Genomic DNA, 16,644 nt, shown 5'->3' with positions numbered 1-16,644 from the left:
ATACTTTGATATTTTAGAGCCTTAAATCCCTTCTTCAGTTGTCGCAAAATTTTTTAAACAATGTTCGTCATTGAATATCATAATTATGACGAAAAGACTGACAATTCCAAATAAATTATTAATATAAACATTATTGAAGCCATTCACTTTCCCCTGTACTATTATCGATCTAAAAATTATTTAAACTAAGAAAAACCCACATTTTCCTGTCGCCCACCCCCGCAAACAAAATCCCCGCCCCCCATTCAAGTTTTCCCCCAAAAAAAAACTGCAAAACTCACCTTAACAGTCACGCAATTCCCAGATCCCTTAATAAGATCAATAATCTCCTCCCTCGCCTTGTCATCGACATTGATACCATTGACCTCGATGAGTCTATCACCAGGTAATAGCCCAGTGTCATTATTATTCTGCACAATAGCCCCAGGCTCAGCAAAAGTGACTGGTTTCATCTGGGCGGTTCCATTGACCCCCCGTTCAACAATAACAGCTCGTCTCAAAGAGAATCCAAAATCATTTCTCGGTGGTGGTTGTCTCTGAATAGTAAGCTCCCTCGGTTGTTGCATAACAAGAGGAATAATACCAGGCAGTGGTAGATCAATTCCCTGATCCTCAAACGACGCCGATGATCTCCATCTCGAGAAGCCCTGTGACTCTCCCACCGGTGACAGACTAAAAGGTGGAGTTGCAAATGATGAATTAGTGGTGTCTGTCAACGAATCAGCAGAAGGACTTGCACTCGTCACCAACAGAAGCTTCGACTCCTGTCCCTGTGGGCTTCTACCACGATACAATGACTCCTCTTCACTGCACACATCACTCCCATGACTCGGTAAATTCTGATAAGCAATCACCTCATTCTGAAGTGTATTTCTCACCAGTAGAGTACTAGCCTCTGAATGATTATTCTCACTCTCACTTCCATTCTGCGTAACAGCTGTCTCAACAACACTCGTGATGCTGGTGATGCTGAGCCTTGGGCCCTTGAGGATTCCCCTCTTGGGTGGCTTTGGTGGCAGTGGTGGTAGATTTCTACCAACAGCATGACTTAGTGAAGTGAGTGATGCCTCGGACGAGTCACTCTGGGTTAAACCGTCTGGTGTACGGGTCCAACTTGTGCCAGCTGGATTAATTGTGTTATCAGGAAGATCACGGTCGAGTTGAGCGAAAAATGATGCACTGTAGTCAGCTGTTATACCACTTGGTAACTTCTCCTTCTCCTTACGACGACCACGAATTTTCAGGGATCTTCGCATTTCATCGAGTCGAAGAAGTTCTTCGGTGGACATACTACCCCTCTCCCTTTTCTTCACATCTTTTCGTTCTTTTTTTTCACGCTTACGTTTCTCCTTCTCCTCCTTCTCGGTTGTCTTCTTCATGAAATTGAACATCGTTGAGGGGTCGGTGGGGAGTCAAGTCTCCATCAATTGGGGATGGGGATGAATTTATTCAGCATTAGTTTGGGGAAGTTATGCTGATGGGGACGTTTCTTGGTGTCATGAAGATAATTTGGGGAATCCCTGATGAGAGCAAAAGTATTTGTCACTTTTTGTCACGTTTTTTATCACTTTGTCATAATCTCTCGGTTTTAATCGCGGTATTTGATGACCTTTGAGCTGGCGAATTAATGGGAAGAGGCAGATTCGAGAAATAATAATAAATAATTATGGTTGAATAGACAATAAAAGAGACGTTTACTCAGTTATTAATATTTCCTCAGGTTCTGGATATTCTCATGCCCATAAATTGAGGTTAAGAAACTCCATTTCCAGAAATGACAACAAAATTCACGGAATTCAGGGACGAGACGTTTCCTGGATTAGTTTAGCTCCCTCAGGCTCCAGGATAATGTCTAGTCTTCGTAATGAGATTTTTCATTAAATTTCCCCCTTCGATTTAATCGACAGTCTGGGTCATCTCGTGACACTATCACCAGCCTTGAGTAAATAGTCAACGGAGAGGGATTTTCTCATTAGTCTGGCTTCCTCAGACTCTCCACGTAATCAACATCTAGTTCTAATACTAATGACGTTTTCAATAAAATTCTCTCACTTCAATTGACGTTCTCGATGATTCCCCCGATAAATTGAGGTTATGAAACTGGATTTGGAGAAATGACAACAAAATTCATTGAATTCTCCAACGATGATCCGTTCTCAAAATAATCTCAGCTCTTCCAGGCTCTCGACACAATCCTATTCTCCACAATATTTATCAATCACTTTCTATGTCGACAAATTGACACGACCGAACGCCATAAAAAAATAACAACAGCTCTCGTTGAACAGTCGAATCAACACTTTCTAAATATTATTGTAGCTCCCTCAGGCCTCTTGACATAATCACCTTCTACTCCAGCTATTCTCGATGACTAGTCACTAAATATCGAAAATTATCACTCACTAGTGCTGGACTAACCTCAACCTGGTAAAACAATCCTCCAGCAATTATGAAATTTAGTAATCAATCAGATGTTTATCTTTGGGAGGTGATGGACACCCCCAAACCTGGTGCACCTGTGTCATAACAAGCCGGCCTCTCGTCAACTGAATCCCCCTGACAGCCCATCAGACAATGAATTCACAGCACATCGTCTAGCACACATTCCTCACACGTTTTTTTCGTCCCGAAACGAAAGATATTCAGTGTCACAGAACTAATGAACACAGGATTATCCGTTATTTGCGGTTTTTTTTGTCGTCGAGGGGAGTGAACGCGTGCGAGGAAATTCCGTTGAATGTTGAGACAACTTTCACACCCTTCAGCATCTCACGGATGACGATCAGGATTTTTTGGGTAACAGGGTGGGGACAGTGATTGACAATAACATCTGACCTCGTCGAATTAACTTTTTTGTTCTGGGGATTAACAACGTATGGACTAAACAGCGATTTTAATGTGGTTTGCCATCGAGCAGCACCGAGCAACTAAAACTGTCATGGCAGTCACTCTCGGGAAACTAGTTGTGTATGGGAGTGTACATTGAGCGCATGCGCAATGCCACTGGTCTGTGCTATTTCCCTTATCGACGAACGATAAGTCCCTGGCGTAACGCTGTTTGTTCTACCGACATTGTTGGTTTATCGGGGAGAACATAAATAAATAAAAAGAAGATAAACACTGCGGTTACGGCGGAGAGACGTCTGAGTGGACAGTTCCGTTCGCCGAGTCCAATAGCGAGGTCGCAGTTTTTTTTTTTCCTTTGTTATCGAATTTTTTTCTTTGTTTGAAAGTGAAGGCTGCCGAAGTGATAATGTGAGTGAATTGCATTGATTTTTATTTGTGGAGATTTGGACGAATATTTTTTCAAGGACTTTGGTCTGATGAATGAGACGTGGTGATTGATGGGTGATGATGGATGCAGTTGACTGCAGTTATCTGCAGGGATATTAATTTTCGCGAGATGTGGGGGGCGATTTGAGGGGGAAAATTTTGAAAATTATGAGGACACGAAATTTCTCCCGCCCGATGTTTTGGTGATATTCGTATTTTAATTGTCAATGAACGAGAGGGAAATTTTAATTTAATTTTCGCAAATTAAAATCAGATTTTTTAATTGAAAAAATTTGATTAATTTTTAATTTCATAAATCATTCAATAGTTCCTCATTTTGTTACGTCTTATTTTATCGTTGAAATCGAATGTGTAATTTATTCATTTATTTATTTACTTATTCAGTCGTTTATTTACTATTATCTATCTGGATTGTTATTAACTTCGCTATATCACAGGTCTAATTTACCACCGACATATGTGGAGGGTTTCCACGACCTGGAGGCTGTCAAAGCCATGGAGTACAGGCCTCTGGGGAAGACAGGTCTGATGGTCAGCGAGTTATCATTCGGAGGAGGTCCTCTGGGTTGTCATTATGGGTGAGAAGACAATTTTCAACGTTTTCCTTGTCTCAGTCCATCAATCGTACCATCAAAGATCGATCTTCTTATCACTGGGCACAATAGACCATTTGACTTTCGTCTTTTATTTTTCAATACAGTTGACACTAAATTATTTGGTATTTTCGTTGTGATTAGGGAGTACGATGAAGAGGAGGCTATTGCTACCATTCGTGAGGCCCTTCGGAAGGGAATTAATTATATCGACACGGCCCCCTGGTATGGCCAAGGTCGATCAGAAAGAACCATTGGAAGAGTAACAATAATTTGATGTCTCAGGTTGAAGGAGAAGTTTGGTGAACTCTATTTTTACAAAAATAATTATGGAAAAGGCGAAGCAAAAGGGAATGTCAATTGTTTTTTAATAGAAATAAACCAAAAATGTGGAAATGCTCCAGACAAAAAAATCCCTTTCACTTATCGCTTTGGAGTCGTGGAAATTTATCCAACTTTCTCCTCCAACATCTATTACTCAATAAATAAAAAACATTAAAGACATTCTCTCAAAAGGCCACGATTTTAGGCCCTCGAAGGAATTCCCAGAAAGGCCTATTACATCGCGACAAAAGTCGGAAGATATTCATTGGATTTCGAAAATATGTTCGACTTCACCGCTCAGAGAACACGAAAAAGTGTTGAAGACAGTCTGAAACTCCTTCAGCTCGATTACGTCGATGTTTTACAAGTGAGTGACATCGAACCCTCGTAATTATGTTGACAAACAACTCACCTCTCATTATGGATTCGTAGGTTCACGATGTGGAATTCGCTCCATCCCTGGACATCATCATAACTCAAACACTGCCGGAGATATCACGTCAGGTCAGCCAGGGAAGAGCCAGATTCATCGGCATCACGGGATATCCAGTTTCTGTTTTGAAAGAGTGCATTGATAAGAGCAATATTAACATATCTGTGATATTATCGTATGCCAGGTATACACTCATCGACGATACTCTCCTCCAGTACATCCCATTTTTCCAGGTACCATTTATTAAAAAATTTAATTACTTCAGACTTTACTTTTTCTTTATTTTAACGATGAAAATATTAAACAAGTCGTCTTCACATCGTCAAAAAACGTTAGACGTTAAACATTCAAAATTCCATTGAATTTACATCGAATGCCATTAGATCATTAATTATCTAAATTAAAATCATTAGAATCTTATCATTTTTTAATCTATGGTCTCTGAGGTCATCGACCGATCTTTAGTATTTAAAATGTCTAGATAATGAATTAGATAATGCACTCGGGTTGTCATGTAACTTCAGCTCTATTTGTTTATTACAGTTAATTCACACGTGTTATTCACATCTTCAAATTGAATGGCATCGAATGATGTTGATTGACGTTTCTAATTATATTCTCAGGACCACAATATAGGAATAATAAATGCATCAGCTCCCTGTATGGGCCTTCTGGTGAATACACCGCCCCCAGACTGGCACCCAGCGAGTGAGGAAACTAAAAAACAATGTTATCAGGCTGTTCAATACTGCAACGATCACGATTTAAAACTCGCGAGATTGGCTGTTTGGTACGCAATGCAGCACTCAGACATTGCGACTAATCTCATTGGAATGCAGAACTTGGAGCAGTTGCGAATGAACTTGGATATAGTGTACAATGGCATTACAGATGAGGAGAAAACAGCACTGGATGAAGTTGTGAAGAGGTAATTCTTCTGGGGTTTCGCGTCCCCTTGATAACAACTTTGCATGAGGAAAATTCCAATCGCTTTTGAGTCCGAACGATCACTTAAGGAGCAATAAAACCTTTTGCTAGATAATCATCTTTGGGTTCATTGCATACTTGAGAATTATCAGCACTTAGATTCTCGTTTTATTTGACTTCTCATCTGTATTTAGTGCTCGATATCAAAGACTGATTGAATGTATTGGGGGAGAATTGAACTGAAGAATTGAAGCCAAGAAAATTCCATAGAAACTAATTTTTTTATAATTTTCTAGACAATATTTCAACACATTGAAAAAAAAAACTCCGCCAACAAAATCAATTTTCATCTGTACGAAATTTTCTTGTCTTAAAATTGTTGTTCCAAAGAAAATATTCTGACGTCAAAAAATGGTTTTTTGCACTCAAAAATCAAGTAATGACTCTTTACATCTTCTCGAGAAATAATAAAATATTCTCTATCTCTCTTAGATTCCGTGATATTTATCAAAAACTGGTCAATAGTCAAAAGTGTTTATCTCGATTCGGGACTCCGCTACTGAACTGATAGTTGACAGTGCATGTGTTTAATCCCAATTCCATATCAGCCTCAAAGACTAACAAAACCTATCGCTATACTCATCCCTGGGGTCATTGCGCACTTAAGTTTATTATCAGCACTTAAAGTCTCGGTTTTTTTCTACATTTAGCGCACGATATCGAAGACTTATTAAATGTCTCTTCTAAACTTCCCGTTTGAATATCGCCCCCTTGTTCTACGAAAGCAATGTTCAACGCAGGTAAAATAGTTCCAAATGGCCCATGAAATAATTGTATCGCAGTTGATAATTTCAAATTTAAAATTAAAAAATTTCCACCAAAAAATCCACAGAATTTTTTTTTACATGAAAAAATTAATGCATTGCAGTTGTCAATATTCTCTTTGGCTCATAAAACTGGCAGATCATCACCTTCGGTTTATCTGTCTAATTTATTGCGCATTGAACAGTCAATGAATTTGAAATTTCAAATGAAATTTTTTCTTTGAAATTTTCAACTGTGTACAGTCCAGTCACTAGTATTTCCACTCCCCAATCAATGAATTTCCTTGTTTTAGATTCTTAATGAAGGTCAAAGGTTCTCACTGGGAGAATAAAGAGATAAAGGCGTACAGAGCAGCTCTAGGAATGTAAAAAATATATATTTCGTATAAAAGTTATTCATTTATCATGTAAAATAGAAATAAAGTGAATTTTTAAACTTTAATACTGAATCTTCACCTCATTAAAATGATTTGAATAATTGTGATGATGCAATAAATTTTTTTTGTTCAATATAAAAATCTGATGAAACAGATTCAAATTTTCTTTCACTCCGACTTTTCAGCTCTTTCCATCAGTTCGTTCAATTACAATTGAGAAAAAAACATATTTGTTCGTCTCGGGATTAATAACTCGCAGTCATTAAAAAGAAATTCAAATTTTCATGGTAATTCTATTAAAAATTATGCTTAGCGATATTTTTTCATTGAATCATTGATAATTATTACTAATTATCAACTTATGAATTTAATTATTCTTCTTTCATCCTTCATAAACCTTTTAAAATTCCTTAATGAAAATTCCAGGAGATTGAAAACCATTTTCAGTTTTCATTTTTTCTCCCTCAATCATCTTGAATTTATCAATGTCTAACTTTAAAAAAAATAATATCCATTAACAACAAACATGAAATGATTGCATACTTTTTGATAGAACTTGGCTAAACCCAAAATTGAATAGAATACCTCAAAGATATCAGTTTTTCAAAGAAATCGTGGAGCACCATTACAGCATCTTCAACATACTCTTCGTATCCCCTCGACTGCAGTAATCGTTTTCGTCTTTAATCTGATACGTCAGCTCATACAGCAGATAATTGACCATCGGCCCAACGACCTGTCTGTGGTACATCTGCTTCAGGTCGAAGCCACTCTTGGAGCAAAGCTCTCGTCCTCCCTCGGCGTACTCAGACACCAGAAGGTCTGCACAGCTGTAGCCCTCGTTAATAGCAAAATGCAGAGCAGTGCTCAGCAGCAAAGTCCCAATTCCTTTTCTCCGATATTTTTCCTCGACGTACAGACGCTTTATCCAGGCCCCTTTATGGACCTTGTAGCTCTTTAAGAGCCCCACTGTGCCCACTATTTTTCTCGCCAGCGAGGATACATCGACGTTTCCCTCGCGAAATTGTTTCTCAGTCATCACTGTGTAATGGTAGTCTTTCGGGGACCTCATCATCAGATGCGGTTGAAAAGCTTCTGCTACCCAGAAGCAGGAAAATGCATTGGACATGTACATTCTGAAATTAACAAAGACAATAGAAATTTCATAAATTTCTAATTATTTTTTTCCAATCGTTGAAAAATTAATCCCTTCCATTTCTTGATGAAGATTACTTTAATTAAAATAATAAATGAAATGTTGATCTCATTCTCTGAATCACTGCACCCAAAAAAAGAAGAAAACAACTTCCTATCGAGTTAAAACGATAAAATTCTTCAAGAAAAAAACTCACCTGGGCACGTTGGTTATCTCTTGATTAGCCTCGGCGGCAATCATAACAAAGCCAAGATAAGTTCCAGCATAAATGATAACTACAACAATTGGTATGACGAGTAAACAAACGGACAAAGGTAGTCCAAAAAATATGAACATGATAGCAGCACAAAGAAGCATCAATTGAAATGTTGCTTCCTTCAACAAATTGGCGATGAAAGCAGTCGTGAAGGATGCCATAATAACGTCTTTTATCATATCACGACAGTGTAATTCATCTCCAGGCTTGTAGCCCCTTATTACCACCACGTGACTCATCCTCTTGGTAGTTGTTTTGCATTCAAAATGTCAACAAACGTTCAAGTTCGCATGTGATATCTTGTATTGTCATTTAGAGGTTAGGATCCACTGTTGTGTTTGCTCTTTCCACCAGTTTTCCTCCCCAAAACTAATTCGTATGTAGCCGACTGCTGATTGGTGTTCCCAAAAATGTATGGAATTTTCTAGGGGTTGGGTTGTACTCAGCTTAGAAATGTCTCGTTAGCTTCTCCATAAGATTAGGGGAGAGATTGGGGGGCAAAATTTCGTAGCAATGTGGCCAACGACATTTAATTATATGTTAAATCTCAGGGATGCTGATTAATTAAGGTCCATATTTCGGAAAAGAATCTCCTTTGTCTTTGCGTGACGCTGTTGTAGTTACGTCGGTACAGCAGTCGGTGGCTTGCTGTCGGTAATGTTGGGGACGTTACCAGGTAAGGGACGTCAATGCCATCTTCTGAATACTTTGATAACTCCATGATCTCAACATTAGGGTCGGTGTTGATCCCAACATAGCCAAAAATAAACGTCACTGTTCATAGTCAAGTACCTTTCTATTTTTACCGAAAAACTTTCAACTCTTCATATGTATTGTGGCATTCAATACCATTTCAAGCTCACAAAAAGAGAATCTCGAAAGCTCCAGCCAAAAATAACCCCGGCACATCCAGCACCATCCAGAATCTTCGTTCATACTTTTAAATCTAACGACGAGCGGGCAGGTGCTCAGTGAAATTGTCATATCAACTCAAGAAGCACTGATTCGTCACAGAAAATTTTATAGAACTGATTTCGATTTATCATAGCGAAAGGGTAAGTCCTATCAGGATATACGTTGACAAGGGATGAGGCTAAGGGTAGATTTTTAACATCAAAAGCTCGAGAACTTCAGGGGGAAATTCTTCGATTTGTTTTCTTCTCAAAGATATTTTTGCTGACCTGAATGTGAGTCCTGATTCATCTGATTCAGGACTCACGTGGAGGAAACGAGATTGGATGACTTAATTATCATTATCAATTTCTATTGAACAAATGATGCGATTGGATTGAAGTATATTTTGTTTCAAAGCTGTAAGTGGATTTTTGGGATTAGGAAAAAATTTTGTGATTTCACTCTGCCATTTTCGAGCTTTTCGCAAATTAATGTGACCTACTTTAATCTTAATATCGACTCTCCCTAATCTCATTTACTCTCAGCCAAATTAAATTAAGGCCTCTGGACTTCAATATCACATCCATCTTTGTCCTACTAAATACAAAATAGTACAATTGAGAGACAAACATAATTTTATCGGTTTATAATTAGTTAAATCATTATTCAGTAATAAATTGTTAACACGAGGTGAACTGACTCATTTCTGAGTCGAGTTTTACGGCAGTATCTCCGAATCTAAGAGAGATATCGAAATTTTTGTCAGAACATTTATTGTAAAGCTCAACTTGCGCGACAAGAAAAGTTATAATAAAAATTGTGCTATCTCCCCCAGATTCTGAGATATTCATCAAAACCTAGACAACAATCAAAAGTGACCTATCTCGTTTTACCACTAAAAAATAAAAATAAAAGTTAACTTCCTCCTCAGGACACCAGAATGACAAAATCAACTGAATCCCCTCTGGAGCTGAAGGAAAAAGGAAACACGGAATTCCAGAAGGGAAATTATGATGCAGCCTTGGAATATTACACGTCAGCCCTAAAGTTGACTGCGGAAGACACCCCGGAGAGGTCAGTCCTCCACAAGAACCGGGCTGCAGTCCACCTGAAGCAAAAATCCTACAAAAACGTTATTCAAGACTGCGACGAGGCCCTGAAGATAAGCCCTAACGATCCAAAAGCCCTCTTCCGGAGATGCCAAGCCCTGGAGGCCCTAGATCGTTACGAGGAAGCCTACAGAGATGCGAGATACGTCATCAACGCAGATCCCTCGAACAAGGCAGTTCAGCCCATCCTCTCCAGACTCTTCGAAATAGTCCAGGAACGTCACAAACAAAATTCTCGAACGAGTGCTAAAGTCTCCCAAATGTTGGAAATGGCCTTCGACATGACAACAGATAAAGTGAAACGAGAAACTGCTATGAACAATCTCCTGGTGCTGGCGCGTGAATCAGCTGGTGCTGAGGGTATGTTCAAGGAGGGAGTCATTGCGAGAATCCTGAAGCTGCTGAAACTAGAGGGGAAAAACGATGAAATTGTCGTCTCAGCAGTGCGAGTGGTGGACGAACTGTGCAAACACAACATCGAACGAACAGCAGTTATCATCAGGGAAATTGGTGTTCCCTGGTTTCTCGAGATGATGAATAGCAACTGCGAGGAGAGGGTTAATGCTGCACAGCACTGCATGCAGACTGTCATCAACAGTTACAGTGGATTGGAGAACAAGCCTGAGGCAAAGCCAGACAAAGAACTCTGTGAGAAATATAAAACTGAGATAGACACAATTCTCTCGTGTCTGGTGTTCAGCACAACAAACAGAACTCTGTCAGGACTAGCTAGGGATGCTGTCATCGAGCTGATAATGCGGAATATTCATCACACAGCATTGAACTGGGCGGAGAGGCTTGTGGAGATCAGGGGGCTGCAACGACTGATGGAAGTAGCCAGTGAACTCGAAGAGTACAAGTACGAGTCAGCAATGAGTATCACATCATCCACGAGAACAGTCACTAGTGTTTGTCTCGCTAGAATCTACGAGAACATGTGGCACGATCAGTTGAAACAACAATTTGGTGAAGCTATTGATGAGTACATAAAGGATATGCTACTGTCGCCAGATATTGAATCAAAGGTACGAGTCACAGTGGCAATAACAACACTTCTACTGGGCCCATTGGACGTGGGTAATTCCATTGTCGCAAGAGATGGTATCCTCCAGATGATTCTGGTGATGGCTGATACTGATGATTTACTCCAGCAGAAGGTCGCCTGCGAGTGCATCATCGCTGCTGCTTCGAAAAAGGATAAAGCAACGACTATTATAAATCAGGGTGTAAATATTCTGAAAAAATTGTACCAATCGAAGGACGATGCCATCAGAGTGAGGGCACTTGTGGGTCTCTGTAAATTGGGATCTTCAGGAGGTACTGATGCCACTATCAGACCCTTTGCTGATGGGGCCACGAAAAAATTAGCCGAGGCATGCAGACGATTTCTCATTAGTCCTAAAAAGGATAAGGATATGAGGAAGTGGGCAGTTGAGGGACTCTCCTATTTGACTTTTGATGCTGAAGTGAAAGAGAAACTTGTGGAGGATCAGCAGGCAATGCAGGCGATGATTGAAGTCGCAAAAACTGGTGACAAGTCTGTACTCTATGGTGTTGTCACAACACTCGTCAATCTCTGCAATGCCTATGACAAACAGGAGATGATTCCTGAAATGGTGGAGCTTGCTAAATTCGCAAAGCAACATATTCCTGAGGAACACGAACTCGATGATCCAGATTTCATCAATAAGAGGTTGATACTGTTGGCAAAGGCTGGGGTAACCACTGCTCTTGTTGCCCTGGCGAAGACTGACAGTCAGAACAGCAGAGAGTTGATTTCGAGGGTTTTCAACGCTCTGTGCAGTCAACAGGAGGTCAGGGGAATCGTTGTTCAACAGGGAGGGGCGAAGGCACTGTTGCCTCTGGCCCTTGATGGTACTGACAAGGGAAAGAAACAGGCGTCACAGGCACTCGCTCGACTGGGAATTACTATCAATCCTGAGGTGGCTTTTCCTGGCCAGAGGGTTATGGAAGTTATCAGACCACTTTTGAATCTTTTGGATCAAGATTGCTCGGCCTTGGAGAACTTTGAGGCACTCATGGCACTTTGTAACATCGCTGGAATCAGTGATGCTGTCAGGAGGCACATTCTGAAGGAGGGGGGATTCCCCAAGATCGAGGCTTATATGTATGAACAGCATGAAATGCTCCAGAGGGCTGCAACGCAGGTCGTTAATAATTTAGTCATGTGTGATGAGGCTATCAAGTACTTCGAGGGAGACAATGACAGAATCAAGTTTCTGGTGATTCTTTGTGAGGATGAGGATGTTGATACCAGTTTGGCTGCTTCAGGGGCACTTGCTATGCTGACTTCTGTCAGTATTAAAGCTTGTAATAAGGTATTTGATTCGAATAATTGGGTTGAGTCACTCAGGTTTCTCCTGGGGAATCCTAATGCTGATGTGCAGCACAGAGGAGTTGTCATTGTTAGTAATATGATCAAGAGCAATAAGGAAATTGCTACCAGAATTATCATCACGGATATTATGGAAATATTAATGGCTATTACAAAGAGTGAGGATGTCAAGAATCTTAAGGTCAAGGAGATTGCACAGGAGGCATTAGAGGCTGCTGCCAAGTGGGAGCTCATTGAGAAACAGCCGGAGGAGGGTTCTGAGGTAGAGGGGGATTCATCGGAGATGGAGAACGTGGAATGAACTCCTTGATGAAGTATTTGATTGAGATCAGTTCTGTCGACCTTTCTCGGTTCAATTTTTAAATTATTCATTCATTCTTTCCATGAAGAAAATGAAAGAAAAAACTTGGAAAATTTAATAGATAAAATGTCACGAATTTAATTTCTGGGGATTAAATTATAATTTTCATGGAATATTTAAATAATATTTGTGACTGCCTTTATAGTATTGAATATTAGAGGAAAAAGTCTCAAATATTTGTTTATCTCAAAATTCTTTTGAGATAAACCTGACGTTTGTTTCTGATACATCAGTTCTGTTGTTCAACTGATAATTAAAAAAATAATAATTATCTCAGACCATTGTTTACTGTTAAATAAACCCAGGGTAGAATTAATAATGACATTTTACGATGGAATGACACATTTAGCTCCATCTCATATTATGAAACTCAATAAATTTATTTATTGTTATTGTACTTGAAGAATTTATTTGTATATAAAATATTATAACTTTGTACAAGAATTTTTGCATAAAAAATATATCGTACTGAGCGGTTCATTGTCCCATAAATATCATTTTATAAATGAGCTGTAAAGGCTCTGAGTTTATAATCCCCTGAGAAATGGATGTTGTAAGGCATCATCGGCGGTGATTCGAGTTTTGTAGTCGACCTCCAGGAGTTTCAGAAGCAGGTCGAACGCTTCGGGAGGATAATTCTCCTCTAGAACGGTCTGCAAAGAGAATTAATTATTTTTACCGAGTTGTCACGTTTTCCAGAAGATGTTCTAATAAATATTTATGGATTGAATAATTATCGGAGCTTAACGAACTTCTATTAGAACATTAAATAAGTGTTCTCACCCAAATTTGAAGGGTTTTCCCTTACAATTATGGCCGGTTGAAAATAAAAATGAGAAATAAAACAGTTTACAGTGAAAAATTCTCATAAAATCAACAACATTTTTGAGTTCCAATAAAAATTCAATGGAATTGTTGGGGGGATATCATGGAATGGAAGACAGAGATTCAGTACCTTAGGAGAATTGATTCTATACTTTCGGTTTGGAAAACGGTCCACACGAGCTCGTAGTTTTTGGCAGAGAGATACTATGTCAGCACCTGGAACTTGCTCACTGCATAGTAATTTCTTTCCTGTGATGAATAATAATGAATTAACTCGTTAACACCAATAATTGATATTTAACTAATTGCAGTAAAAAAATAAAAACAATTGTATTTTCTAAAATTTGCAATAAATAAACAAATGAATCACCTAGTTTACGTGCACATGCGATCATTTTATCGGTACCGAAAAGAGCTGTGATTTCAGCTAGAGCTGTGCAGTCATCTGGAGAACGAAAAAAGGGCTGGGATGCACTGAGAATACAAAGCATTATCACTCCAGCCGCCCAAATATCGATTGCTGGAATTAATTACGTTCTGTTAATAATTTATTAATGAGACTAGATCGATTTCGCTACGTTAGAAGATTCCAAATCGATTGCTCGTATTGCAAGCCAACAGTTGCAGGCCGACAATGTAAATGGATAATGGCACTTCACCTGGAGTTTGATGAGGACATTTGAATAAAACTTCAGGAGCTCTGTATCCCGGTGTACCAGCTCGAGATGCAATTTGTGATGGTCGAGTTAAACACAGGGAACAGACCCTCGGTTTTCCAAAACAATAGCATCTACTCTCGGTTTCAGATTTCTGCGTTTCCTCCAGTAGCTCACGTTTATTCTACAAAAAAAAATTTAAGATATTTCCATCTTTTTACAGAAATTTATGAGAATAAATTTTCATCGAATGTTCTTCTCTTGTAATAAAAAAAATGCAAAAAAATGACGGAGTGAAAATATTGCCTGCACTTTTTTATAAATAAATTTGAAAAGCTGAAGGGGTTTCCTCAATAAAATAGTGCTAATTATTATAGCCTTCGATGAAATTAGTCTAGAGGACAATTGCCACAGAATTTTACCTCATCTGTTCGCTTTCTCTTGACGCAATAATTGTCCATGGGCTGGGGTTTGTTCATCTCCACTTTTTTCTCCTCTTTGTACTCTTGGGCCAAGCCAAAATCCACGAGAAGATACCTGAGGCACGAAATGACAATGTAGAAAATGAAATATCAATTTAAGACTGAATTACGCTTCGTTCGAGACCTTCGGTTTCTTCTGTCGTACAAGAAATTACTGGGTTTAACATCTCTGTGGAGTATATTGAACATGTGAACTTTTCGCAGGGCTGTCAGAAGGGCTTTCATGTAGTGTTTCAACTCGACTGTGCCCATGTTGCAAAAATAATCCTGTTAAATAATTAACGTTAATGTTCTTGAGACAAAATTTCCAAGTTATTGGGAGGGAAAAAATCTAAACCTCCGGATTAAATCGGTCTCAAGGAAATATTTAGGAGAGAAAATTCGAACATTCTAATGACGAAAATAACGATCGTTATTTGGGAAATTATAACATTTTTTATCACTTACAAACTTTCACCGAAAACTCACCGAAAATTTCGTATGTCTTATGTAAGGCATGACAAAGGCAACAGATGCTCCACTTCGTACGCAGAATTCAATCCCTACGACATTATCAGCTCCTCTGAAAAATTCCATAGCTCGATTGTTAGTGACAATTCTGAATAAAAAAAGGGAAGAAATCGTAATAGCAACAATAATGAATACCCAATGTTACGTAGACATTGCAGCTCTCTTTCAACTCTAGCAGGTGGATAAGTCGGTATCAAATGTTTTACGGCAAATTTTTTTGATTCCCCAGAAGACCTGGACTCTTTCAACGTCGCGAGGTAGACGGAGCTGAATGTCCCCTCACCGATCTTCCAATGAATATCAAACAATTCTCCTAGCACTGGAAGCTCTTGAATTAATGCTGCGATTTTCTGCTCCAGGTAAGGCTCTGAAATACAGACAAACATTTCAGCGCATGAAACCCCAGGAGATTCCCTGGACAATTCGATTTTCCTGGACAATATTCTGTGCAATAAAACACACAAAATTCAATTTTTCTACAGAATTTATTCTGTTGACATTTTTTTGTGTGGAAGTGTCTGCCTTAGGAACTCATTAATTTTATTTGTTGAAAGCTGTTGCTTTCGAAAACTAAACAATTGATTGGAAAAGTGAGATTTTTTTCGAATCAGTCAAAAAATCACACAATTGTAAACGTAATTTCCCCAGACAAATCATTGGATTTTTATCAAGAAAAGTTGAACCGAGCAAACAATTACCAACAAACAAAGCCCCACTAATTACCCCAGTTAACCTGCAATGCCACCGGCTCCATAAATCCTCTTCTCCGAATCCAATAATAAAAATCTTACCAGCCTCAGGACCCCGAACACCTCCCGGGTGATACACGTTCCAGTAGTTGCTCACCACATCTGTCTCCATCGTACAAAAAAAAAGCCTCTAAATCCTCTAGAGAAAATCTTCGGAGTTCCATCCGAGGAATGTTCTCACACTTCTCGTCTTTCGCGCCAATAATCCCAAAGCCACTACCGAAGAGGATGGGCTAAACTAGAGGATGAACCAGTGGATTATCTACATGCGGAGCGCTGCTCACGTCAAGGTGAAGTACTCGTTTACTTGTTTTAGTAAAGAGCAAAGACTTAATGATCTCCTGAACCGGACGACTCACCTGAATGTTAATAATGACTCCGACGATGAGAGGCGCCTCCATTAATTAATAAAATTTCAGGTTTGGGATAATAAACCTTTACATTCCCGATCTACACACCTTTTCCTTCAACACTAGCTACATCCTGACGATGACACAAGGATCCCACCTGGACATCCC

At 39.2% G+C, this 16,644-nt stretch overlaps 5 protein-coding genes across 10 annotated transcripts in view; 2 read left to right on the top strand and 3 right to left on the bottom strand.

Moving 5' to 3' along the window:
* Positions 1-2,938, bottom strand: part of LOC135168195 (unconventional myosin-XVIIIa) — a 44,977-nt gene extending 42,039 nt beyond the window's left edge. Inside the window, exon 1 of one of the 3 annotated variants that reach the window (XM_064132142.1) lies at positions 282-2,938. In XM_064132142.1, coding sequence (XP_063988212.1) covers positions 282-1,391 — 1,110 coding nt within the window. In that variant the 5' untranslated portion in view covers positions 1,392-2,938. The remainder of the gene's footprint in view (positions 1-281) is intronic. The other 2 variants (XM_064132149.1, XM_064132145.1) reach the window with 2 other exon arrangements.
* Positions 2,939-3,097: 159 nt separating this feature from the next.
* LOC135168213 (uncharacterized) lies at positions 3,098-6,837 on the top strand. 3 transcript variants are annotated; one of them, XR_010300012.1, is made up of 8 exons: positions 3,098-3,255; positions 3,732-3,872; positions 4,032-4,149; positions 4,417-4,578; positions 4,644-4,877; positions 5,268-5,572; positions 6,282-6,371; positions 6,689-6,837. XR_010300012.1 is itself a non-coding variant. In XM_064132188.1 (7 exons), coding segments are annotated over exons 1-7 (1,038 nt in total). In that variant the 5' UTR covers positions 3,098-3,253; the 3' UTR covers positions 6,765-6,837. The 3 variants fall into 3 exon arrangements, 2 of the variants coding, with proteins under 2 accessions (XP_063988258.1, XP_063988259.1); XM_064132188.1 differs by lacking the exon at positions 6,282-6,371; XM_064132189.1 differs by lacking the exons at positions 6,282-6,371; positions 6,689-6,837 and adding an exon at positions 6,064-6,268.
* LOC135168216 (N-acetyltransferase family 8 member 3-like) lies at positions 6,752-8,788 on the bottom strand. The gene is made up of 2 exons (XM_064132192.1): positions 8,125-8,788; positions 6,752-7,908 (listed from the first exon to the last, which is right to left on the bottom strand). The coding sequence occupies exons 1-2, from the start codon at positions 8,421-8,423 to the stop codon at positions 7,398-7,400; spliced, it is 810 nt and encodes a 269-aa protein (XP_063988262.1). The 5' UTR covers positions 8,424-8,788; the 3' UTR covers positions 6,752-7,397.
* Positions 8,789-8,929: 141 nt separating this feature from the next.
* Unc-45 (uncoordinated 45) lies at positions 8,930-13,396 on the top strand. The gene is made up of 2 exons (XM_064132161.1): positions 8,930-9,239; positions 10,010-13,396. Exon 2 carries the CDS (start codon positions 10,019-10,021, stop codon positions 12,842-12,844), a length of 2,826 nt encoding a protein of 941 aa, XP_063988231.1. The 5' UTR covers positions 8,930-9,239; positions 10,010-10,018; the 3' UTR covers positions 12,845-13,396.
* LOC135168212 (cell division cycle 7-related protein kinase-like) lies at positions 13,264-16,552 on the bottom strand. Of its 2 annotated transcripts, XM_064132187.1 has the most exons (10): positions 16,486-16,552; positions 16,169-16,364; positions 15,513-15,744; positions 15,336-15,429; positions 14,992-15,134; positions 14,808-14,922; positions 14,389-14,569; positions 14,100-14,249; positions 13,860-13,978; positions 13,264-13,557 (listed from the first exon to the last, which is right to left on the bottom strand). In XM_064132187.1, the coding sequence occupies exons 2-10, from the start codon at positions 16,236-16,238 to the stop codon at positions 13,432-13,434; spliced, it is 1,230 nt and encodes a 409-aa protein (XP_063988257.1). In that variant the 5' UTR covers positions 16,239-16,364; positions 16,486-16,552; the 3' UTR covers positions 13,264-13,431. The 2 variants fall into 2 exon arrangements, with proteins under 2 accessions (XP_063988257.1, XP_063988256.1); XM_064132186.1 differs by lacking the exon at positions 16,486-16,552 and having other exon boundaries at positions 16,169-16,474.
* Positions 16,553-16,644: the final 92 nt, after the last annotated feature.

This window comes from Diachasmimorpha longicaudata, chromosome 12, assembly GCF_034640455.1.
Source record: "Diachasmimorpha longicaudata isolate KC_UGA_2023 chromosome 12, iyDiaLong2, whole genome shotgun sequence".
In the NCBI taxonomy this organism is placed as follows: domain Eukaryota; kingdom Metazoa; phylum Arthropoda; class Insecta; order Hymenoptera; family Braconidae; genus Diachasmimorpha; species Diachasmimorpha longicaudata.
This window is presented reverse-complemented; position numbering and strand designations above follow the sequence as displayed.

What these genes read in the sequence shown, in the direction of transcription:
- LOC135168213 (XM_064132188.1), top strand. An exon ending in CCTCTGGGTTGTCATTATGG is followed by an intron (nt 3,873 to 4,031) that starts GTGAGAAGACAA and finishes CGTTGTGATTAG; the next exon opens with GGAGTACGATGAAGAGGAGG. An exon ending in CTGGATGAAGTTGTGAAGAG is followed by an intron (nt 5,573 to 6,688) that starts GTAATTCTTCTG and finishes TCCTTGTTTTAG; the next exon opens with ATTCTTAATGAAGGTCAAAG.
- LOC135168216 (XM_064132192.1), bottom strand. Translation starts at nt 8,423, where the DNA reads ATGAGTCACGTGGTGGTAATAAGGGGCTACAAGCCTGGAGATGAATTA. An exon ending in GAGATAACCAACGTGCCCAG is followed by an intron (nt 7,909 to 8,124) that starts GTGAGTTTTTTT and finishes TGTTAATTTCAG; the next exon opens with AATGTACATGTCCAATGCAT.
- Unc-45 (XM_064132161.1), top strand. Translation starts at nt 10,019, where the DNA reads ATGACAAAATCAACTGAATCCCCTCTGGAGCTGAAGGAAAAAGGAAAC.
- LOC135168212 (XM_064132187.1), bottom strand. Translation starts at nt 16,238, where the DNA reads ATGGAGACAGATGTGGTGAGCAACTACTGGAACGTGTATCACCCGGGA. An exon ending in CAATGTCTACGTAACATTGG is followed by an intron (nt 15,430 to 15,512) that starts GTATTCATTATT and finishes GGAATTTTTCAG; the next exon opens with AGGAGCTGATAATGTCGTAG. An exon ending in TACGACAGAAGAAACCGAAG is followed by an intron (nt 14,923 to 14,991) that starts GTCTCGAACGAA and finishes TTCGTGCCTCAG; the next exon opens with GTATCTTCTCGTGGATTTTG.